General features: G+C 53.9%; 1 protein-coding gene and 2 long non-coding RNA genes across 6 annotated transcripts in view; 2 read left to right on the top strand and 1 right to left on the bottom strand.

Moving 5' to 3' along the window:
- CD6 (CD6 molecule) overlaps nucleotides 1-3,169 on the top strand; it is a 38,216-nt gene extending 35,047 nt beyond the window's left edge. For 3 of the 4 annotated variants that reach the window (XM_040639180.1, XM_040639182.1, XM_040639183.1), the window contains 4 exons: nucleotides 540-632; nucleotides 847-1,101; nucleotides 1,402-1,506; nucleotides 2,059-3,169. In XM_040639180.1, the coding sequence (XP_040495114.1) occupies nucleotides 540-632; nucleotides 847-1,101; nucleotides 1,402-1,506; nucleotides 2,059-2,123 (518 nt within the window). In that variant the 3' untranslated portion in view covers nucleotides 2,124-3,169. The remainder of the gene's footprint in view (nucleotides 1-539; nucleotides 633-846; nucleotides 1,102-1,401; nucleotides 1,507-2,058) is intronic. The other variant, XM_040639181.1, reaches the window with a different exon arrangement.
- Nucleotides 3,170-17,033: 13,864 nt separating this feature from the next.
- On the bottom strand, nucleotides 17,034-18,970 carry LOC121104711. Its single transcript, XR_005837050.1, has 3 exons — nucleotides 18,202-18,970; nucleotides 17,665-17,857; nucleotides 17,034-17,501 (listed from the first exon to the last, which is right to left on the bottom strand). It is a non-coding gene; the product is annotated as an uncharacterized LOC121104711 (long non-coding RNA).
- A 2,193-nt stretch (nucleotides 18,971-21,163) lies between these two features.
- LOC121104712 overlaps nucleotides 21,164-23,828 on the top strand; it is a 5,867-nt gene continuing 3,202 nt past the window's right edge. The window contains exon 1 of the long non-coding RNA XR_005837051.1: nucleotides 21,164-21,605. This is a non-coding gene — a long non-coding RNA (uncharacterized LOC121104712). The remainder of the gene's footprint in view (nucleotides 21,606-23,828) is intronic.

Below are 23,828 nucleotides of genomic sequence, written 5' to 3' on the forward strand. Positions count from 1 at the left end.
ACATCGTGACTCAGATTCAGTGGTACCGGGTTCGAGAGAGCAGACTCCAAGATCCCAGACCCTCAAGTCTTAAGACTCCACAAATCCTCGTCCCCTCTCCGGTTCCGAAGCGAAGGTGCCCCAAAGCCCGGGAGGCAAGGATTCCAGGCCTTCCAGCTTCTGCTCTGGGAAGTCTCCTCGATGGGACACCTTCTGCCCAGAGGCTCCAGGGCGCAAGGAGAGAGCCCAGGACTCACCCTGCTTCCTTACGCAGAAGAAGGGGCGGCTGGGGAGCAGCAAGGGCCAAGGCACTAGGGTTTCTGGCGGAAGCAGCCTGATCCCGTGCTGGTTAGAGACTGTGGTTCAGGGTCCAGCTGGACTAGGACAAGAGCCTGGGATCTGATGGGAAATGCGAAGCCCCTCTGTACCCCTGGGGTGGACCTCCCACACTGTTCAGCCTCAGGGCACCCTCCCGAGTCCCAAGGCACAGCGACCCCTCCTCCAGGCTCCGGGCCGAGCAGGTGGACCTGCCCCCCTCCTCACCACCCCTCTGCCTGCAGATTCTCAGCGGCACCGCCTCACGGAGGAGGAGATCCGGCAGAACAGGTTCCAGATGCCCCTGGAGGAAGGTCCGATGCCTCCCCTGGAGGAAGGTGAGTCGGGCTGGGCAGGTGCATGGGGGCAGTGACAGCGATGTCAGCCCTGACTCCCGACTGAGCGCCTCAGCTCAGCCTGAGGACCCCCCTCCGCAGGTCCTTCCTCATTGCAACAGTTTCTCTTGGCAGTTAGTTCTTTCTTGAGTCTCATTTAACGCCCTCTCGGTGCACTGCTGCTTCTTTCCTCACCGTCCTCCCTTTCCTGGGCCAGGACTTGAAGAGACGCGTGCTTCCCAGATCCCACCCGTCGGCGCTGGACACTACACGGCGGACACCCCCCTCCTGGGCTCCCAGCACCACCCAAGGAGCAGCAGTGGGTCCAGCACCTCGTCTGGGGAAGATTACTGCAATAGGCCCAGCAGCGGGCCAGCTCCATGGGCCCCTCCGGTGTTTTCTACAGAGAGGAGCCCCCTCTTGGAGCAGCCCCCGAACTTGGAGCTGGCTGGCTCCCAAGGTACCTTTTCAGGTAAGCTGGGCCCAGGAGGATTCCGTGCGTGCCCCGGCCTCCCATCCCACAGCCGACCTGGCTGGAGGAAGCATAAAGCCGGAAGCCCCCAGCCAGGCTGAGTTCGGGATTCTAGCCCCAGCTCTGGTACCACTTGCTGGGTGACCTGGGACAAGGCTCCACCCCTCTCTGGGCCTTCATTTCTTCATTCATGGTCAAGCCAGGAACTTGACTCTTGGGAGTCCTGAGGGCCTCCCAGCTCCGGCAGCTTGCGAGCTGGCTGTCTCCAGGCAGACAGTGATCGGCTCTGGGGGGTTCCAGCAGGGCCATCAGCCGATGACAGCTCCAGCACCTCGTCTGGGGAGTGGTACCAGAACTTCCAGCCGCCGCCCCAGCCGCCCTCGATGGAGCAGCTGGAATGTCCAGGTGCCAGTGGGAAGGGAGGTGGTCCTGGAAGGGGGGGCTGACAGGAAGCAGGGGATGGATAAGTGGGGGAACTCTGGATTCATTGGATTCATGAGCCCAAGAGGAAAAGAAGAGAAGGAAAGGGATTCTTTTAAGCAAACAAGAATATGAGGAGGTGGGGAAAATGACTGCAGATGGAACAGAGAAAGATCCAAAGAATGCCTTGAGAGGAAGTGAGCTCCCCATTAGTGGACGCATTCAAGCAGCGGTAGCCGGTGGCCCCTTAGGGGAGACTGTGGTAGCAGGGGGTGTGCCAACAGTCAAGTCACCCATCATTTCCTGTGCAAGCCTGGGGACTATGACCCTAAACTGCACAGACGAGGCTCTGCTTTCTGGGCTGACATTCTAGCAAGGAAGATGGTAGTGAGCAAGACGACGTGATAGGAGTCTGGTCACTGCACCCCACTCGGCATCACCGGGGAGGGGTGCGGTCTCAGACCCCTTCAGCTCTGTCTCATGGGGCAGGAAGGGTGGTGACCAGCCTCCCACTGACCCAAGTCTCCCACCACACAGGGGCCCCCACCCTGCAGCCTGATTCCATGGACAGCGAGGAGTACGATGACATCGGAGCTGCCTAGGCTGGGCCTGGCTGAGGCCCCAGGTGGCTGGCGCCCTTCTGCTGGACTCCTGCTGTCCCTGCCCGCCCTCCCACACCCCGCCCTCCCACACGGTCCCCCAGGGGGCTGACAGGCCTTCCCCGGAGAGACGCAGGGAAAGCCCTCACCCTGCACTCACCGCTCAGTCTCCGTCCATCAGATAGAAGCTACTGGCACAGACCCCCTCAGCCCCAGACAGCCCCAAGGTGGGGGGTGCTGCCTCTGAGAGGTAGTGAGCGCTCTGTCTCAGGCGTGAGCAAGCAGCCTGGGCCACCTTTCAGCAGGCTGCGGGGGTGGGGGTGTTGAGCTGAATGACTTCTGAGGCCCCAGAAGATCCTTGGGTGTCTCTGCTTTGGTTCCCTGAATCTCAGATGGCTCAGGGCCCGGAGGTACTGAGAGAGCAGAGAGGGGCCCCATCCCAGTGCCTCCCACTTGTGGGGGCGGCTGGGCTGCTGTTGCTTTGACAGGTGGATTCTGGGGCTGGGGGTGACACACCCGCCAAACCAGGCTGGTGGCCAACTGGGCACGGAGTCCAGCGTTCCTGGGAGCAGCCAGCTGACCACAAGCAGGAGGACTGCCCTTCCCCCGCGACCAAGGGGCTGGGGCCTCGGCTAGCCCTGCCTCTAGAGATCCTGGGAGCCCACCAGGGCACAGCCCTGTTCTGCAGGGACTGTCCCTGGGCAGAAGACCCTGGACAAAGGTGGCCCTGGCTCAGCTCCCCCAAAGACTCAGAGTTGGGCCCCGGGCCCCGTGGGAGCAGAAGCACAGAGCTCTCTGCCAGGAGGGGCCCAGAAGCTGCACGAAGCCCTGCGTGCCCATCTGTCTTCTTGGATTGCTGGGAGCTTCCCCAGGGAGCGCATGAATATACAGCCTCACCCGAGCCACGGATACGATCCGTCCAGGCAGCCTCACCCGAGCCAGGGATACGATCCGTCCAGGCAGCCTCCAGAGAGAGGCCTGCGGGCTCAGCGCCAGCTGCTGGGGTCCTGTTCTGAGTATCCTGAGATTAAAGTCATTGCTGAATAAGACCGGGGCGTAGAGTGACAAGTCCTTGAGCTGTTACAGTGCCCAGCCTCTGTGCGTGTGTGTCTGTGTGCGTGTGTGTCTGTGTGTTTGTGCCTCTATGTGTGTGTCTGTGTGCTTGTGTGTGTGTATCTCTGTGTGTGTGTCTGTGCCTGTGTGTGTGTGCCTCTGTGTGTGTGCCTCTGTGTATCTGTGTATGTCTGTGTGTGTGTGTGCATCTCTGTGTGTGTGTCTGTGTGTGTCTGTGCTTGTGTGTCTCTGTGTGCGTCTGTGTGTGTGTGTCTATGTGTCTGTGTGCCTGTGTGTCTGTGTGTGTGTGTGTTTGTGTGTCTGTCTCTGTGTGTCTGTGTGTGTGCCTATGTGTCTGTGTGCCTGTGTGTGTGTCTCTGTGTGTCTGTGTGTGTCTGTGTGTCTGTCTCTGTGTGTCTGTGTGTGTGTGTGTGTGTGTCTGTGTGTGTCTGTCTGTCTCTGTGTGTCTGTGTGTCTGTGTGTGTGTGCGTCTCTGTGTGTGTGTCTGTGTGTGTCGGGTGGGGGCAGCTCTATCCATCACGGTGGAAATGCCAGGGACCTGGAAACCTCCCCTGGCCCAGCACCATGAAAAATGCTGGGGACACGTGCCCTGCCTTCCCGGAGGAGGAGGCCACAGACACGACTTTGGGTTCAGCGGGCCGCTTCCCTCTCTTCTCTGCCCCACTCAGGCCCTGGCTCAGTGGCTCCGAGAGTTTCAGAGACAGGGTGATGCCAGGGCATGTTATGCTCAGAGGCCCCTGGCCGAGAACGGCCCGGCCCGGGCGGGGAGGGAGGAGCTGGAGGTGAGGCGGGCGTGTATTCGCTGGGGATGGGCTGCGGTTGTGTGTTCCATCTGCTCGGAGGCGGGACTGTAGCCCGGTCCAAGGGCCGATGCCCAGCTCTGCCTTCTGGGTGCGGGCCGGGGGTCGGATTCCTCTGGGGCTCGCAGAGCAGGCAGGTGTTGGAGGAGGCTGGGCTCTGGATTGCGCCTGCAGGGCTGAGCAAGGCCCATTTTCCGTTCACCTGTCCCAGAGGCGGAGACTGAGCTAGACCTCCCCTCCCCAGGGCAACTGTCACAGGATGTGGTTGCCCGTGATGGCCCCCTCCTGGCCCTCTGCGCCCTCCCCAGCCAGCGGGGGATTCCTAGGGGAGGAGCCAGTGCTGGGGTGGGCAGGGACAGGGTCCCAGGGTGGTTTGTGCAAGCTTTGTCTGTCAGACAGCCTGGGTTCAAATCCCATCTCCTCCCGGTGCGGCCAGTAGCAAGTCACTCAACGTCTCTGAGGCTTGGCTGTGAGGTTTGTCTGTGAGGCGGGCTGGGGGTAGCAGACACCACATAGCTGGTAGCAAGGGGTAGAGGCTTAGCAATAAACAGAGGGGAGAGAGCTCCTTGAAGGGAGAAAGGAGAGGAGGCGAAAGGACAGCCAGCGATCCCCGGGGTCTCTGTGCAGTGGGGCTGGCAAAGGCACGGGGAGCATCTTGTCCCACTCCCACTTTCCAGATGAGGACGTGAGGTCCCAGGAGGCAAAGGACTTGTCCAAGGTCACTCAGAGTTAATAGCCTAGTCACAATTCAGCCCTCCCCCTCCTCCCCGTCCTCTCCCCGCCCTCATCCCCCAGGGAGATGGTGACACCCTCTGAGCCCTCTCTCATCTCTCCCTCGAGCCACCTCCCCATCCTTGGCCCCCTCTCCACCTGCACACACCAGTCTTTGAGAAATTGGGAACCTCTGAGATGATGTCTCCCTTGCCTCTTTGCAGCCTGGCAGCACCAGGGTCACACAAGTCAGGGGGGCTTTCTGACGACTGCCGTCCAGAGCCCTAAGGCCTGCTGCCAGAGCCAGTTTCCCACGCTGGGTGATGGGGGCCGCTCACAGGCAGGGCCTTTCCAGACCATCTCTACACCGTCAGGGCTCTCAGACCATTGCTGATGGAGCCAGACTCTGCTGGAGGTGGAGAGGCAGAGATCAAGGACATCCGGCTTTGATTCGAAGGAGGGAGGGAACGGGAGCGTGGCAGGGAAATCCCAGACGTGAGCAGGTATGCTCACCCTGCACTCTTACAAGACCAGGCATTACAATTAGCCTCCAGGACCTGGGAGAGAAACACCCAAGATGTTAAATGGATGTGGCAGCTGAATCGATTTCAGAAACATCGATATGGGGGGAGGGGCTACCTCTGAGCAGGGTGGCCATGTAGGAACTTCATGGCTCTGCAAGCCGATGAGAGAATGAGCACAGGGAATGGAGCCCAGGAGAGCCCCTGACCCAGCTAGAGGGAGGCCATCTGGAAAGACCTTTTGGTGGGGGGGGGGGGCATGATGCCTGAGCTGGGTTGTAAAGGATGAATAGGAGTTTGCTCTCTAGGAGCGGAGAGGAAAGGGCATTCCAAGTCAATGGGGGGGGGGGCACAAGCAAAGACAGCACAAGCAACCAAGTAGCTCATAGGGTAAAGCAGGGTCCAGCCTGATTAGAGAAGAGGCTGAGGGCAGTCGGTTCTCATACCAGCTCTGTTTTGTAGGTAAGAAAATGGAGGCCCAGAGAGGTTAAGTACAATGCCCAAGTCACACAGCTAAAAAGCGGCAGCTTTTTCGTGCTGTCTAGCCTCAGTGTCTGAGCATTAACCATGGCGCTTCCAGTGGAAACCTGTTCCTGTCCCTGTGCCGACCGGAGCCATACTGCTGGGCACAGCCAGGGCCCCAGCCTAGCTCTGCGATCCGGAGACACCAGCCTGTCTGTCCACCGACAGCACAGGCACCTGCTGGCCACGGGGATTCGGGGCTCAGGGATGGAGACTCACTCACTATCCGGGCACCTGTAAGGAGCCATGCTCTATCTGGCCCTGGAGCATGAGAGGAGGGAAACCGAGCCCTTCCCTTGGGGAGACACAGACTCCGGCAAGTGCAGTACATGTGGGCACAGTGGTGGCAGTGACGATAGCGGTGAGCGGCCCTCACTGTGTGCCAGGCAGACGTCATTTCCCATAATCCTCCTAAGAGCTCTTGGAGAAGCTACTGTCCTCCCTCATCTATAAATAAGGACATGAGGCCCGGAGAGGTTAAGTGACAAACCCAAGGCCACACAGCTGGGCAGGTAGTACCAAGTTTTCTACGTAACTCCGAAGCCCCGTGTGAAACCGCTGCGCTGCACGGGGGCGGGGCAGGGGGGCGCATCACAGGCACATTTAACCCACATGCACTTCAGTGTATCTGCTCGGCAGCAAAAGAGAAAGAAAAGGAACAATGGAGCCCACAGTCCCCCTTAGTGAACAAACCCCGGAGGGAGGAGGGAAGTGGGAGCTGGGGGGCCCTCTGTTCACTTAGCCCCTGAGAACTGCACCNNNTGGGCATCGAGCCACTTCAGTCTCTAACAGCTAAACTTTTTCATACGTGGTGGGCCTGAGCACAAACCCGCCGCTTCACCTGAACGAGCCGGCCTTGGAGGGAGAAACGCCTCGGTTGGAGGCCCGCGGGACGGGCTCAGATGTGGGAGTCTTCCTAAGGAGCTGGCTTTTTCTTTCCCACCCTCCCTCGACCCTCTCCTTCCTTCATTCCTCTTTCTTTTTGTCCTCCTTTCCTCTTCTTTCTTTCCAATAGTCAACAGTCATGTGGTTCAAAACTCCAAACCCCAACGCAGAGCAGCAGAGCGTCAAAATCTTGTTACCCACCCATCTGCCCCCTCCCCCCGCTCCTCCCCTCCCCGGGTCAACAGTATTGTTTCTCTGATGCAAACACCAGCAGATACCAGTATCTCTAGCTTCCCCAGCCCCTGCTTGCTAAAAAAAAAAAAAAAAGGGAGGGGCATTCTACCCACACTCCTCGGCTCCTTGCTTCTTCTCACTTCTCAAGGCATGCCAGAGAATTCTCCTGAGGGATTTTAGAAAGTACTGCTGCCCATGTTCGAGTTTTGTCCCACGAGCTAGCCGAGCTCACAACCTTTCCTTCGCGTGCAGCTCTGACACTGTGCCCCAGAGGGCTCTGTGGACAGAGCGGAAGAAGCCACTGGCTCTGACGGAGTGTGCTGGGGAGAGCAGGACAGAAGAGAGAACAAAGGAGTCGGCCTTTGAAGGATGAGTAGGAGTTCGCTGGACAGGAAAGAGTGAAGGGCGTTCCCAGAGACAACATGGGCAAGCATGGTGCTTGTTGGCCAAAGCCTGGGGGTGGGGGGCAGGGAGTCCACACATGGGAAAAAACACTGGGGAGCATCTCAGAGGGTCTAAAACCTCAGCCAAGGGTTAGGTCATCCTTCTCCAGGCACTAGAGTCCTGAGGAATTTCTAAGGCAGGGAAGTGATTGGGTGAGACGGATGTTCTAGAAAGATCACTGCTGTGAGGTGGAGGTGGGTTGGAGGGAGACCAGTTGGGGGTGGTCACCGAGCGTTGATGGCCAGGACTGGGGTGGGGGGTGGAGAAGGATCCCAGGAGGTGGAGGGTGACCACATACACGGGAGATGACTTTCTAACAGGGCAGCCTCCAGCCACAGTGATAATATGACAGTAACATTAAAACAGCTCCCATTCCCTAGTACTTACTATGGGTCAGGTGCTGTTCTGGGAATATTCCAGGTACGGACACATTTATGCTCACAGTGGCCCCGTGAGCATTATCTCCATCTCACAGCTAAGGATACCAAGGCTTCGGGAAGATTCAGAATTTTTTTTTTTAAAGATTTTATTTATTTATTTGACAGACAGAGAGACAGCCAGCGAGAGAGGGAACACAAGCAGGGGGAGTGGGAGAGGAAGAAGCAGGCTCATAGCAGAGGAGCCTGATGTGGGGCTCGATCCCATAACACCGGGATCACGCCCTGAGCCGAAGGCAGGCGCTTAACCGCTGTGCCACCCAGGCGCCCCAGATTCAGAATTTTTGCCAGGGCTGGCAACTGGTCGCGATGCGGCTGGTGTCTGTGCTTACTGATCTCAGTGCCCAGCCGGGAGCGCCATACCCTTTACACTTCAGGCCTCACAGCTCATTGGCATCCTCCAGACGTCTGGGAGAGCCCGAGGTAGGAGGCCAGGAGGAGGCTTGGGCACGATTCTCCTCCCAGGGGCCCATCTCTGGTCTGCTCCCTGGGCTGCTGCTGGGGGCTCTGAGGCCCTCCCGGGGTCACGGGCTCGGGCTCCCCTGCCCTGGCCGGGCATTGCCTGTGGGTACCCGACCTTTTCCACTGGAAACCTCACCTGCAAGGCACACGTGCCAAGCCCTGCTCAGGTTCCCATCCCCGGCTGCCGCCCCATCTGCGGTTTCCACTTCCACTCTTCCCTGAGACCCTCCCCAGGGTCCCAGAGGTGGCCAGAGGTGGCCAGAGCCCCGCGTGACTGCTCGGAGTGGGCTGCCCTTGGCCATGGCCCCAGACCCTGGTTCTGGCTTTGTAAAGATGGGATGGAGTCTCCAAAATGGGGAGGAACAGGGGAGACCCGTCGAAGAAGGGATGAGTTCAAAGTAGTCTCAGTGGAAAGTTCATCTCCCACCACATCCTTCAGCTGTTTACCAGTTTGACGCGGCTCTGGCATCCTGACATGAAAAGAGGCTCACCCCTCACCAGCATCATTGAGGAAGGACCGAAATAGCAGCAGAGGAAGACAAAGAGGAGGGAGACAGAGGCAGGGAGGAGAGAGGGGGTGCGTGATGAGACAGGGAGGAAGGTAAGCGGGAGGCAGTGTGGCGTTGCACAGACAGTGGGAGAGACGGCAAGGCCAGACAAAACCCCCTCTATCCACCCCCCACCCCGAGCTGGACACTGCCCTGAGTCCCTTACCTATGCGGCGTCACTTAAGCCTCAAGGCTCTCAGGGCAGCAAGATATTCCTACCTCCGTTGTCCTCCAGCGAAGAAAGGTGAAGCCCAGAGAAATCATGGAACTTGTTCAAGGCCACCCAACTAGGACCCGGATGGAGGGGCCCATCAGTAGGGGCTGCCGCACACAGGCAGGAAGGAGAAAAGGGAAGAAGATGGGCAAGGTGAAGGCTGGAGACTGAGACGGGACGGGATAGAGGCCCAGGGAGGATCAGCAAGCATCCCTCCTTACTGTGGGATTGCCCCCCACCAACGGGACCCCAGGCCTATCCTGGCTGAAGGCAGGTGCCCCTTCCTGGCTCCTCCCACCCATCCGTCCCTCAAGTGCAGAAGGAGAGAAGAGGAGTCATCCTCCAGGGCCTTCATTGCCTTCTGAGCAACCCCTTCTACCTATGGGGGTCTCCTGCCGGTCCTCCCCCACCGCTGAGCAGGGCTCACCTCGTCCCCCTCCAGTCTCTCACAGCAGGGAGAGGAAAATGGTCCATATCTGCACTCACTAACACATTCGCCCCATGGGTCTGTGAGCCGCACTCCACTGTCCCTCTGGAATACATGAGCAGGGGTCCTACTTCCCTCCAAAGCCTCCCCTTCGAGGTGCGGCCACCCCGCCCGTGGGCCTCGCCCAGACACCCGGGCCTGGCGTGAAGGCGGGTGGGGGCTGCTCTTCTCTGAGGAAGAGCTGCAAACGTAACTAGGGTCAGCACCCCCAACCCTTCTGAGTGACCGAGACACAGTGATACCTTTGTCACACGTCTATGACAGCCTCCTTCTTCTCCCTCAAGCCCGTGGCCCCTTCCGCACCAGCACCCCAACTTCCCGCGGCTTGCTCCATTTCTTGCCCTCACCGTCAAGCCTCCCCCTTTCTGGGAATCTGCAGGACCAGCCGGGCTCGCACCCACACTCCCTCTCTGGCAGAACCGCCCATCCCTGGAGAAGGCCCCTGTGGGGTCTCGGACCATGCAAGGCCATCATGACCTTCTGTCCCCAGGGATTAGTGTGGGACCAAGGTAGCCAGGCCCAGGGAGCCAGACCCTGCTCCCCTGGCTGCTGGGGAACACTCCAGAGTGTGGGCTGATGTAGCAGCTTTGACTCTGAAGCTGCCCGGTAAAAATCCCCAGCCACCTTCCCTCTGGTTCCAGAAAACTCATCTCTCCTATCCATACTCAGGTCTTCTGGCTGCTTTGTTGGGCTTTTTTCCTCCATTCTCAATGTTACAGGCTGTTCCTTCAGTGACCCGTGCAGCTGAGATCTGCCCACATCAAAGCACGCCTTCCTCCCAGCCGCTGACCAGCCCCCAGGAGGGAGCCCCGCGCCCCATGCCCCGCCCCCCCCAGGCTGATTTCCACCCAGCGATCTAGAACAGCCTCTACCCCACCACTTGATCCACAGTCTCTAACCCAGTGGGATGAAGAGCCAGGGGCAGAATGAAGTTGATTTAAACCAACATTTCTCAAACCTCAGTTTTCCGTGTGTCTTCGTGGTTTCGCTTTATCAGCGGAGCATTTCTTCCTGGTTTACTGAATCCGGGCTTACCTCATTTTATTGCGCTTTGCTTATCGTGCTGTGTAGATCCCGCGTTTCTTACAAATCGAAGCCTCGTGGCCACCCTGCATCGACAAAGTCCCTCGGTGCCACGTGGAAAACAGCATTTTCTCCCTTCGTATCTCTGCGTCGCGTGTTGGGAATGCTCACAATATTTCATTATTGTGATCGTTGCTATGGTGATCTATGATCAGTGACCTTTGACGTGACCATGGGAATGGTTTGGGGCGCCAAGACCTGCTCCCACCTAAGACGGCGGACCTTATTCATTCGTGTTGTGTGTGTTCTGACCGCTTCACCGACCAGCCCCTTTCCATCTTTCTCCCTCTCCTCGGGCCTCCCTGTTCCCTGAGACACATGACAATATTGAAATGAGGGCAATTAACAAGCCCCCAGTGGCCCGGAAGTGTTCTAGAGAGGCAGGGTCAATCAATGCAGCAAACTTTATCATTGTCTCATTTTAACAATTTGCCAGAGTGACCCCAACTTTCAGAGCCCACCATCCTGACCAGTCAGCAGCCACCAACATCGAGGCAAGACCCCCCAGCAGGAGAAATGATAACTCACCGAAAGCTCAGATGGCGGTTAGCATATGACTTAAGGTATGTACACATTTTTTTTTAAACATCATGCTGTGGCTCCCTTAACTGACTACATAGCAGAGACATAACTTTTACATATACAGGAAACCAAAAACCTCATTTGACTCACTTTATTTCAATATTCACTTCATGGCGGTGGTCTGGAATAAACCTACGATAAAGCCTAGGTACACCTGTAGCTTCTCTATGGATGGATTCATATTTTTTTAACCTAAGTATATTGCAAAAGAAATATTTAGCCACTTTACAAAATATCTAGCATGTGCTTTTCAAAAATGCTAGTATCACAAACTGTAAAGACCCAGGAACTATTTCAGACCAAAGGAGCTAAGGAGATCTGGCAACTGAACACGAGGTGTGACCTGGGATTTCCTTTTGCTATAAAGGACATTCCTGGGGCCAATGGTGAAATGCGAATGAGGTCTGCAGATTAGATAGTAGGGTTGTATCAGTGTTAACTCCCTGATGTTGATACGTGAACTCTATTATATAGGAAAATATTCTAGCTTTTAGGAAATGCACATGAAAGTATTGAAGGATTTAGGAGTAAAGGGACAACCTACTTTTAAATGGTTCAGAAAAGGGGCGCCTGGGTGGCTCAGTCGTTGAGCGTCTGCCTTCGGCTCAGGGCATGATCCCAGAGTTCCGGGATCGAGCCCCACATCGGGCTCCACTGCTGGGAGCCTGCTTCTTCCTCTCCCACTCCTCCTGCTGTGTTCCCTCTCTCACTGGCTGCCTCTATCTCTCTGTTAAATAAATAAATAAATAAATAAATAAATAAATAAATAAATCTTTAAAAAAAAATAAAATAAATGGTTCAGAAAAAAAATAATCTCTGCTTGGGGGAGGGGGTTGAGTAGGGGCCTCATAAAATAGTAACCCTGGGGGATATCCAGAAATGAGTGGTATCCAGGGATTCTTTATATTATTCTTGAAACTTTTCTCTAAGTCTGAGGTTGTTAAAATTTAAAACACAGGTAAAGGGAGCCCAGGGAGCGGGCACACGTTCAAAGGAAACATGATGTTGTCGTTCTAAGGGGAAAACCAGTATCACTTGTTACAAATTGAAGGTAATTCTTTCAAAGCAACGCTCTTGCTATAAATACAGTAGTGGGCTGAGTGTGACCCTAAGATCGGCCCGCCCGTTCTTGGTTACATGTGGGGATGGGAGGGAGGGTATTCTCACATCCTCACTCTGGCCTGAGGCGTTCTTGCTTTCAGAGAAAGGCTGGCAGAGGGCTGACAAGGGCGTCGCTTTCTCACTCTGTGATCTGATGATAGAGTCCTGTCCTATGGCTGTGAGCTCAGGGACATTCATTTCATGACAGTTTAATGGGCACCCTCCATGCCAGCTCGTTGGGGAGCCCTGGCACAGAGAGAGGACAGGGTCCCGAGCAGAGACAATTAGAGGCAGTACTAGGATGGAAAGGGGTCCCGGTAGAGCTCACTTTTCCGAATCCAGCATCCTGAAGTCCCCAGAATCCAAAGATGGCAACCCCGGGGGGCTAGCAGGTGCCCAGGGAGCGGGCACCCAGCAGCAGCCACTGGGAGCTGGGGAAGAAAAGAGATCACCAGCATGTGAGAAACAAGGTGGCGGGACCCACCCCCGCAGCCCATCACACCCAGGAAGACAGAGCAGTCTAAGTCGACTCAGTGTTTGGTGTCTTGTTTTGATCCCCCGTTACCCCGCGCCCACGCTGCTCCCCGCTCAGAGGGCAAGGGAGGCTTTCCCCCCACTTTTCTTAGGACATATCTTACTTTTAAGAAGTAGCTTTCTGTTTTTTAGATTTACAGAAAAAAATTGCATACACAGCATAGAGTTCTACACCCCATACCAAATCCCCCTGTTACTAACACCTTACCTTACGATGGCGTATTGATCACAATTAAAGAGCCGGTGTTTATACGTTAATATGAACTAACGTCCACATGCTCTTTGGATTTCTTTAATCTCTCCCTAATGTCCTTTTCTGTCCCAGCGTCCCACCCAGGATGCCACATTACCTTACGAGTCCCCTTAGATCCCTCTTGGCTATCACAGTTTCTCAGACTTTATTTTTGATAAGAATGATAGTTTTGATAAGTACCGGTTAGGTATGTTGTAAAATGACCCCTGTTTACAATTTGTTGCTTGTCTTGACCTTAGACTGGGGTTACAGGTCTGCGGGAAGAAGACCAGAGGTGACATGTCCTTCTCACCCGATGCCATCAATGAATGATACGTCTATGAACACGACTCACCATTGACCATGGGGAGCTGGCCGAGGCAGTGCCTGGCACTTTTCCCCACCCTACAGTCCTTCTTTCCCTCTTTCTACGCCATACTCTCTGGAAGGGAGTCTCCGTGTACAGCCCCCACGTCAGAAATACGGCATGGCTGTTTCTATGTCCTCTCAGGGGACAGAGCAAAAAATACATGGTACGTGCGCTCACCTGTGTGCGTCCGCAAGTCCGTGAATGCCTCCAACACAGTCACCTGTCTGTGCGTGAACATAAACATGAGCTCCTACAGATGCCCCCAACTTTAGTCCAGCACCATCGGGTCATTCAAACCCTTTCCTCCCGCCAGCAGTGGGATGCTGGCTCCCGCACCCGTGAAGCCATTTCCGTTATTATTTGAGTCTATATGTTATTTTCCCTTCTTAGATTTTTCACATTTTCTCCATGAAGACTATACATTCCTCAAGGGCAAAGGCTGAGCATTATGTTGTTGTTTGTTTTCTGTCCCCTCCCCCCTACACCAATGTCTAGCTGAATGTCCTCAAGCAAAAACAATATCACGAGTATGTTTGCGAGTGTCTACGATGAGCCATTTTCTCTGCTCCTCTCCAGGGATGCAAGGATGAGTAGGACGTGGTGCTGACTCCACTTGCTCCTATTGCCAATAAATACTCATTGAACATTAAACGAAAGATCTTGGCTCCTGCCCAGCACGGCGAGACTTCCAGATCCCAAGTAGAGGATCATGGGAAAAGGAGAGATGGATGGACCCTCAGCTCGTGCAGGCGGGGATTTTTGCCTCCTGTGTTTACTGCTGTATCCGCAGCACCCAGCGCGGACTCTGGCAGATAGCAGATGCAAAATAAATGTTTGAGGAAGGGAAGGAGGGAGAGAGGGAGGGAGAGAAGGGGGGGAGGAGAATAGGAGGGAGGGAATGATGGAAGGAGAAAAGGGGGGGCAGTCCTCAACGATTGTCTGACTACCTTTCAGACCCTTGCACGTGGGCTGCTCACACACAGACACGTCTAAACATCTCCTTCGTTTGGCACCTGATGTCACTCCTATCAGCGGATGAATGAGCGTTGGAGCTCTTACTGCCTGCCCCCCCTCCCGGTGGTTTGCTTGTGCCCTTATTTTGATATGTTATAAGCATCATTCCATCAAATGAATGGGACCCGGAAAGGGCTTGGACGCAGCGAGAAGAAGCGCCCGTGTCAGAAATCCAGTACAGTTAGGCCAAGGAAGAACCCTCTGCCCGCTGGCTCTGAGAAGCTCTCAGGAAAACCCTTACAATTGGCCCTGAGGTCCCCGTTGCCAGCCCATGTCGCGATTTCTCCCTGTGGCTGGGAAAGGACGGGACGAAGATGTCCTGACTGGACCGTGAGTCAGGCCCAATGGGTACACAAGCCCTCCGAGAAAGAGATTCTATAGCTTTACCCAGCATCGGAAGGTCTCTGGTTCATGGTCTCTCCATCTGAGAAGTAAGCTTGCTGGTTCCTTTTACATGTGTTTCTATAAATAGATAGAGCTGCAAGCTGAACATCTGTGTCCCCAAAAGGGTTTTTTTTTTAAGTTGTCAATGGTTGTCACTGTCATGCCTCATTTCTGCCTCAATTTAAAACAATGAAGGGGCTCAGCCTTACTCCTCTCCTGCTCCCTTGCCACCCCCCCATCATGCCACCCTCCGTGGGACACGCTGACCCACCCCAGGGTTGTTCTTCGCTGCCACTGAGCCCCATGCTGTAGGAGCCCAGGCCCCACCTCGGAGGGAGGCTAGAAGACCCCCTCACGCAGGCATGGAGCCGGCATGAACCGTGAGCACCGCCTCTGAACACCAAAGTCCCTGGGTATATTACTCCTTAATTAAGCAAGACGGAAAGATGAAACAGAATTAGAGAACACGCCCGTGGGCCACGGTGGTGGCCATCAGAATGCACCAAAAGCAGAGAGAAAGAATTCTTGCGTAGCTGGGGTTTAGAACAAACGTTCCTCCTCGCTCATTCCATTTGGTTTCATTCCATCCGCAGCTGCTCTTCCTCCAGAGGCTCGTGTGTTTGCTCTGCACCGGGCGCCTGGGGGGCCTGAGCGACCCTGACAGCCCTCTGTCCACAGCCACGGTTCCCATCTCTCCTTTGTACAGATGGAACCGCACAGGACTGGCAGCGGGCGGCATTCAAACCCAGATCCGTGGGGCGGAGGGCCGACGGGCTGCCCCCTCCCTGACCGGCCGCACCAGGGGCTGCACCCTGTGAGGACGGCCTCATGCCGGTCATGATCACGGCCACGATCACGGCCACCGTCACGGTGCCCGTGGCGGGGAAGACATGGTGGACCCATCTCTAATCTTCCTGTAAGGGGAAAACGCCCACACGAAAACCGGAAAACAGTGGCACGAGGCAACAATATTATCAGAGCCATCTGAGCGCCGCCCCCTCCCCAGGGTCGCGATCAGTGGGACCTAAGCATCTCCTGTCTGAGAGGCTTCCTCGGGTGGGTGGAGGGGCCGCAAGGCAGTGCCTGAAGGAGCAGGGTGAAGCAGTTACCCGGGTAAGTCCCGCCCGCCCTTCCAGAAGCATCCAGAAATGCAGCGGTGGGCAGCAGCTCCACCCCACCAGATAACCAGCCCCAACTTCATTTCTCTGGTCATCAGGAGACGCTGCCAGTTTCTGAGTCCCGAAAGGCGGGACATTCGTGAGGACGCCTGCGAGGTGGGGGGCAAGGATCCCACCTGGGAGATGAGGAAATTGATATTCTGGGGACCTCAAATGACAGGGCCCCTGGCCACACGGGCAGCGCCAGCGCGGAGGCACGTCCTGGCTCCCGAGTCCAGGCTTCAGGCCCTCCCCCCTCCAACACCTCAATCCTACAGCCTGGAGCCCGAATGTGACCTATCGACGTGCTTATTGAGGCCAGAGAGGAGAACTTTTGAGATGGGACAGGGCTCCTTGTCACCCAGGCCAGGACCCTGTTGGCAGTGGGTTTGTCACCCCCACCCCACTCCTCAGACTGCCCCTCCACGAAAGCCAGCTGGGCCACGTTGGACCCATGGGGAAGCAGAGCGTGCAGGTACCCTGGCTGGGGAAGCCGGGGCAAGTCCGAAGGGACCCTGAAGGCCCAGCCCTCCCTTCTTTCTCTTTCTTGTGCTTCCCTCCGGGCCCTCAGGGCACAGCCCCCCGGAGTGAGCGGGGCATTGCACAGAATCCTTCCAGGGGACCTGGGGCAGCAGAGCCTGTCCCTGGTCCCTGTAACTCACAGGGTGCGACTGCACTCCCTGCGAGCCTGTCACGAAAGGGGGGCTCTCCACAGACGGAGACAGTGGGGGAGAAAACCCCCGGCCCCGTCCTGCTCGAGCTCAGAGCTGCGTCAGGGCTGTTCTGTGCCTGGCCTTCCCTGAGGCGGCCACGGGAAGTCTGTGGCCTCTAGGGAAGCTGGTGGAGGTTGGCCACTGGACAGTTTGTTCAAACCTTTGCTCACCCCAAACGCTGAGATTGAATGACGCTGGGAAGAGCCCCTTCACCAAAACTGCGGCCACCAACCCAGGCCAGTGCCCGGAACCCTGTCATCAGCACTCCACCCCTTTGGGTTAAGGGGTTACCTCTTCAGAGGTCATTTTCACTTTTATGTATTTACTTATTTATTTTTATTTATTTATTTATTTTGGATTTTATTTATTTGAGAGAGAGAGAGAACTGGGGAGGGATGGGGAGGAGCAGAGGGAGAGGGACAAGCAGACTCCGTGCTGAGCGTGGGAGCCCGACGCGGGACTTGATCCCAGGACCCTGAGATCAGGACCTGAGCCAAAATCAAGAGTCGGACAGTCAACCAACGGAGCCACGGGGCATCCCCACGGGGGTCATTTTTAAAGGTGAGTACTCCTGGGAGGTATTGGCTATTAGTACCCGAGTATGAACTGCTTTCCCAGACTTGCCAGATTTTTGGAGATGGTGGAGATCTCAAACACCACTTTGTCCAAGCAGCACATTTTTTCGGACGAGAAGCCTGAGTTCCAGAAAGGTGCAACGGCTTGGTCCACGGTAAGGAGCAGAGCCAGAGCCACGAGGCGGTTTGCCTCAGTCTGTGGTAGGCAAACATCTTCTGCGAAGGGCCCGATAGTGAATACTCCAGGCTTTGCTGGCCATATGGTCCATGTCACAACCACTCAGTTCTTCCAGAGGGCTGGGAAAGCAGCCAGAGACAAGACGTGAATGAATGAGGTTGGCGGTGTTCCAACCAAACTCTATTTCTGGGCAGGGAAATTTGAATTTCATGCAATTTTTATGTGTCACAAAATACTCTTCCTTGTCCTTATTTTATTTAAGAATGTAAAAACCATTCTTACTTGGCTGGCCATCCGCAACCAAGCCCCAGACCTGACGGACGGCCCAAGGGCAAGAGTTGGCTTGCTCCTGGTCTAGGGAAGGGTTTCAAGAAAGCTGCATCACACGCCCTCGTACCTTCTTTGCTTGTTTTCTACAATGTTGCATGAAGAGTCTGATAAAGCAGGATGTGATTCGCATTTCTTACTCACTGTCCTATTTTAAATACCGACATTTTGAAAGAACGCTGTTACCATCGTCCTTTTAAAGGAACTAGTGGAATAGAACTTTGATACCCACCATCACCCTTTTCTCCTTCCAAATATTTTTGCTGTGATAAAATACATACAACACAAACTGACCATCTTAGCCATGTTTAAGTACACAGGTCAGTGCATTAAACACATTCGTCACCTGCAGCCCTCCCCACCGTCCATCCCCATAGCCTGTCCCTTCTTGTAAAACTGAAACTCTGCCCCCGTGCTAAACACGCACTTCCCCCCGCCCCCAGCAGCCCCCATTCTACTCTCTGTCTCTATGATTTCGACCCCTCTAAGTACCTCACACGAGTGGAAGATGCAGGATTTAATTTCTTGTGACTGGCTCATTGCACTTTGCGCAATGTCCTTCAGGTCCGTCCACGTCGCAGGTGTCAGAAATCCTTCCTTTGTACTCAGCCTTTGAGGCTGAATCACAAGGAAGTACACGCCACATTTTGCTTATCCATTCACATCGGTCAAAGGGTTGCTTCCTCATTTTCGCTGTGGCGAATAGTGCTGCCAGGACCAGGGAGGGGTGGCAGGACGCGCCGCTCTGGCCCAAGGATTATGTTGAGTGAAAGACACTTGGAAAACAGCAAAGACAAGAAACACACTCTGGCCTTCGTTCTTTTTCTTGAAAGCAGGAGAGGAAATCCCCATAGGAAAGATGTCTTCCCTAACACCCAGAAGCAAAGTGGCATTCTTATCATCAAGGACCAGACGTTGAGACTGAGAAAATTCTGTACGAAGAGACTTTGTTAAAATCATTCTCGTCTTCCTTCAGCCTCTCCTACGGTTTAGTTTCTTCCCCACAATCGCTCCTCTTTGTTCGACCCGCTATAGAACCGGGCAAGTTTCACCGTGTCCTTGGGGCTTCACGAGGGCTGCCGGGCACGTATCACTTTTGTAAATGTGGGGCTTCTCTCCCTCTAATGAATCCATTTTATGTCCGCTTGTCAGGCCCACCCAGAAACCTAAGAGAGTAGAGGTAAAAATTTGCCTCTCCTGGCTCAGTCTTGATTTTGGGGTTGTGGGTTCAAGCCCCACGGTGGGTGTAGGGATTACTTAAAAATAAAATCTCAAAACAACAACAACAAAAAACTGCCTCCCGCCCAGCGTACAACCATCATCTGTTTTAAAAATACAGTTGACCTTTGCACAACCAGGGGGCTAGGGGTGCCCACCTCCCCTCCTCGCCCTCTCACAGTCAAAAATCCACATTTGGCTTTGGACTCCCCCCACATTTAATGACCAGTAGCCTCCTGTGGACCAGAAGGTTTGCCAGTAACATACAATCAACCCATATTTTCTATGTTATATGTATTATATACCGTATTCTTGCAATAAAGTAAGCTAGAACAAAGAAAATATTTCTAAGAAAACCATAAGAAAGAGAAAATACGTTTACAGTACTGTACATATCTTGATAGGAAAAAATCCGTGTGTAAGTGGATACACTCAGTCCAAACCCGCATGTGCAAGAGTCAATTGTTTCTAAGAAGCTCTTCTTTACCAGTTAGTATTTCCACGTCATTCCTTTTCCTCCTTGGACACTTGTTCTACTCCTTCCATATAATGTTATTCTCCTGTATTTTCATGCTTTCACATCTCATAATAATCATCCTATCGTGTTTTGAAACAAAAATATATATATACAATAAAACATTAAAACTTTACCATTTCCTGTGGTCAGAAGGCTCTGGTAAAACTTCCCCCCTCGACCACAATTGTCATTACAATTATTCTTAGCCCACGAATAAAAATAACATGGGTGTTATAATTTTGATAAGTGATTATTAGCTACAAAAGGTCACATTTTATTGGCAATGTGTCTCTCCCTTAATCAGGTGTTAAGATCTTCCCCCCCCCCATTTCGTTAATGTATCTGTGGATGGATATTATTTGTTGCTAAAACAAGATAGGTACTAGCATCCTGTTTTTCATTTTATAAATGCGCAGGCTGGCCAGGGACACTGGAAGGGACTGTTTTCTATAGTGATGGCACTTCATTTTTTCAACTGTGTCCCATTTAGACGCCAAACCCCACAAAGTAATCTAGCATCAAATTACTTCTTGATTTTCAAGATTCCGTTGAAGATAAAAACCAGAACCCATCCCACTTGTAAAAGGATTTGTTCTCTTGGAGACATTTAACTCCTTGTCACCAGGGCCGACACTTCAAATCGTCCCTTCGTGGGTGTCCCAGCAGTTTGTTAGGGGGCGGGTTAGGTCTGCACGGTTTTAGTAAGGGGAAGAGAGAAAATTATGAAACAGCACGAAAGGACGTGGTCTGGGAGGAGTACAGAGGTCACTGGAAATAGAACCCCCGAAGGCTCCCAGGGCCCCTTCCCATCTGAAGACCAGCAGCGTGGTGCAAAGACGAAGAAGGGCAGATCCCCTGTGCCGAGAGCGGCAGAAACCCTCGGCATGAACTTTCCAGTCCAGGCCCCTGCACTAGGGGATTGACCAAGCTCACGGCTCCTAGCAGCCTAAGGCCACATCCCTGGGGTGACCCAGCCCCCTTGAGCTCCCATCTGCAAAAGCTCGGAGTGGCCAAAAGAATTTACCGTTTGTTCCAGAAAACACTCGAGGCTGGCTCCTTTTCCACGGAGCATTTATTGAAAAAAAAAACTTAAAAGTGTAACCCTTTTCTCTGTCTCTGAGCTGTACACATATCTCCTTCCAGCCAGGGGTGTCTCTCTCAAGGACCTGAGAGCCATTCCTTTGAATGTAATTGTCGGCAGGGACGGGGCCTCTGGCTCCCTGTCTCAAGGTAGAACCCTAACTTTGATGAATGTCACTCAGCAGACACTGGGTGACCTGATCACGTTGACAGTCACCAAACCTCTCACCTGCTCTTTGTCATTTTTCACTTCCTGGCTCTGCTCCAGCCCCCCCACCCCTTGCTGGCTCTCACGACACCCTCATCCCCTCTTCAGATGACCCGGTCGCCCTGTGTGAATGGCAGTTGAGCTCAGGGGACACTACACTCTCCTCCCGGGTCCAGGAGTTAGCATATCCCCTCCCTGCAGCAAAACTACTGACGGGCTACAGTGTTCTTCCCCGGGGGGAGCCGAGGCCAGATGGGGCCTGGGAGCCCTTGTCAGGCGCGCTCAGGGCCCTCACTGACGCAGGACACGGATCAGCCCGTCCAGCCCAGAGAAAGCAGCAGGCTTTGCCGGGTGGCTGCCCTCACCCCCTGGAGGCCCGCCTCCTCCCCGGGCCTGTCCTCTGTTAGCAGAGGAGTGATTTGCTGGTCCTCTGGGGAGTCCTTCAGAGAGAACACAGCGCAGTCCTTCCAGGCCGAGAAAAGTGACTTCTGTCTGGAGGGGGAGAGACAGGACCCTCACATTTGGGGCCTGGAAGAAACCCTAAAGACCTATGAACGATCGTCTAGGGCCAAGGTCACATTGTCAAGCGAAAGTGGAAGCGGAGGGGACCAGGAGACGTTCCCGAGGCCACAGAGCTAGTCAGAGGCCACCACGCTTTTCCATTTCGAACAACCCTGACGGTTGTAAATGGTGCTACGTGGCCTGACACATGACATGTGCCAAATAAATGTTTGCCTAACTGTCGGAGGGCGGCTCCGAGTCCCTCACCCTGCGCACCGCGGTGAACCTCGGCCCACTCTGAGCCAGCAGCAGGAGGCCCGAGAGACTGTTCTGGGCGTGGAAAGCCAACATCGAGCTGTATATGGTAAAAATGTAAGTTGACACTTCCCTTCTTTTGAAATGTGGCAGGGTCCCTCCCCTGTGAGGATACAAGGCTATCCTCTCATGGTAGACTCTGGAAATCCTGAGGCTCAGTGCATTTCCGAGGGGACGGTTAGTGAGGACCCTGTGCACAGGGCCATGGACTGCTTGACCCTGAGGGGCCCCAGTTGCACAACGTCTAGCCTTGTGGCCCTCCTTGGTGGCCTCTGGAGTGACAGACATAATCCGGGTTCGAGGGTTCAGGTGCCACGGTCCCCTGGAGGGAGAGTGCTGGCAGGAGCCTCTGAGCTAAAGTTGATTATAGAGACCTACCCACTCTATTTAAAGCTCAAGAGAAAAAGAAAGCGGGAAGGGAAATGTGAAAGGGAAACAATCTTTAGGCACATCAGAGATGGTGCCTTGGTGGGGAGGGGCCCAGGCTGCTGGGAAAGGGCCTAGAAATTTCTGTGCACAGAGCCCCATACAGTGGGGGTGGGTGCTGGTACCAGTGAAAAACAGAAAACATCCTAAACGCTATCAAAAGGAGACTGCTTACTCATTTAAAGCACACAGCCCACTGTGGAATGTTCTCTGGAGAATGATGTACAGCTGGATTTACTGGTTTAGAGAGAAGACCTCAGCATATTTTTGAAGGAAAAAAATGAATTTAAAAACAGGATTTTGTAGTGAGATCCCACTTATGTAAAGTAGTATCACACACACACACACACACACACACACACACACACACACGAGAGTATCTGAAGGTATCTGAATAGTCAGGAAACAGAAGCAAGGTCAAGTTCATGGGTGCAGGACCTGTGCAGAGCCCCACACTCAGAAGGGAGCTGTGCGTGCTTTAATACTCTGCCACCGGCTTCGTGATTCTTAATTATGTAGTTGGCTCTGCATAGAATAAACTCACTTAAAAAAAAGTCAACGGGGGCACCTGGGTGGCTCAGTCAGTGAAGCGTCCAACTGTCAATCTCAGCTCAGGTGTTGCTCTCAGGGTGGTGAGTTCAAGCCTTGTGTTGGGGCTTAAAAAAAATCAGGGGTACCTGGGTGGCTCAGTCGGTTACGTGTCCGACTCTCGGTTTTGGTTCTGGTCATGATCTCATGGTTGTGGGATCGAGCCCTGCATCGGGCTCCAAGCTCAGTGTGGAGTCTGCTTCGGATTTTTCTTCCTCTCCTTCCCCTCTCCCTCTCCCTGCTCTTTCTCTCTCTCTCTAAAATAAATAAATAAAATCTTTTTTAAAAAGTCAACTTCATCAAGGCATAATTTACATACAACAAAGTGCATCCATTTTAAGTGGCCAGTTGAGCAAATTTTCACAAACGTGTCTATCCATGTCACCACCACCACAATCACGACAGAGAGCATCCCCATCACCCCAGAATGTTCCCTCCTGCTCCTCCCAGTCACGCTCCTCCCATCCCAGCCTCAGGCAACCACAGACGGGCTTTCTGGCACTATAGCTGACTTGGTCCTTTCCAGACTTCTACAAAACCAGAATTGTGCAGTATGCCCTCCTGCTCTGGCTTCTTCCCGCAGTGCCCTGTTCTGAGGTCCGTCATGCAGTTGTGTTATTATTTGTGCTTTTTTATCGTTGTGATGGTGTATGGATATACCACAGTCTGTCCCTCTACCTGCTGATGGGGATCTGGGAAGTTTCCAGTGTGGAGCTATTAAGAGCATTGCTGCCTTGAACATTCGTGTATAGGCTGTGTCCGGACATATGCTTTCATTTCTCTCGGGTAAATACCTAGAAGTGGAATTATCGTGTTGTATGGTAGATGCACGTTTAACTGTACAAGATACGATCAAACCATTTTCCAAAGTGGTTGTACCATGTTTATATTTCCACCCGCTAAACTCATTTTTAAACAGCACGTTAAATTTTCAAATACCATGTTCGGTGTTTTTCTTCATCCTCCAGTGCAACAGAGTGTCCAGAAAGTCTAGAAATGCATGTGAAACGGCAATTATTTATTGCGCTTTTTTCAGATTAAATATTGGATGCATTGCTTCAAATTTAGAGGTCTTTCATGTGAAAAAGTATCTAGAGGTTGAAGAAAACAGATTGGAAATGTAACCAACGTAAACATTGGTTTACAGTAAGCTTATACTGTTTCCTGAGATTTTGAACACCCCAAGTGTGCAAAAATGACTTGGCGGGGTGGGGGGTCACTGGACGTTTTAGACTGTGGTTTACTTCCTGGCCATGAGAGCTACCC

This window comes from Ursus maritimus, unplaced genomic scaffold (assembly GCF_017311325.1).
Source record: "Ursus maritimus isolate PB19 unplaced genomic scaffold, ASM1731132v1 scaffold_23, whole genome shotgun sequence".
In the NCBI taxonomy this organism is placed as follows: domain Eukaryota; kingdom Metazoa; phylum Chordata; class Mammalia; order Carnivora; family Ursidae; genus Ursus; species Ursus maritimus.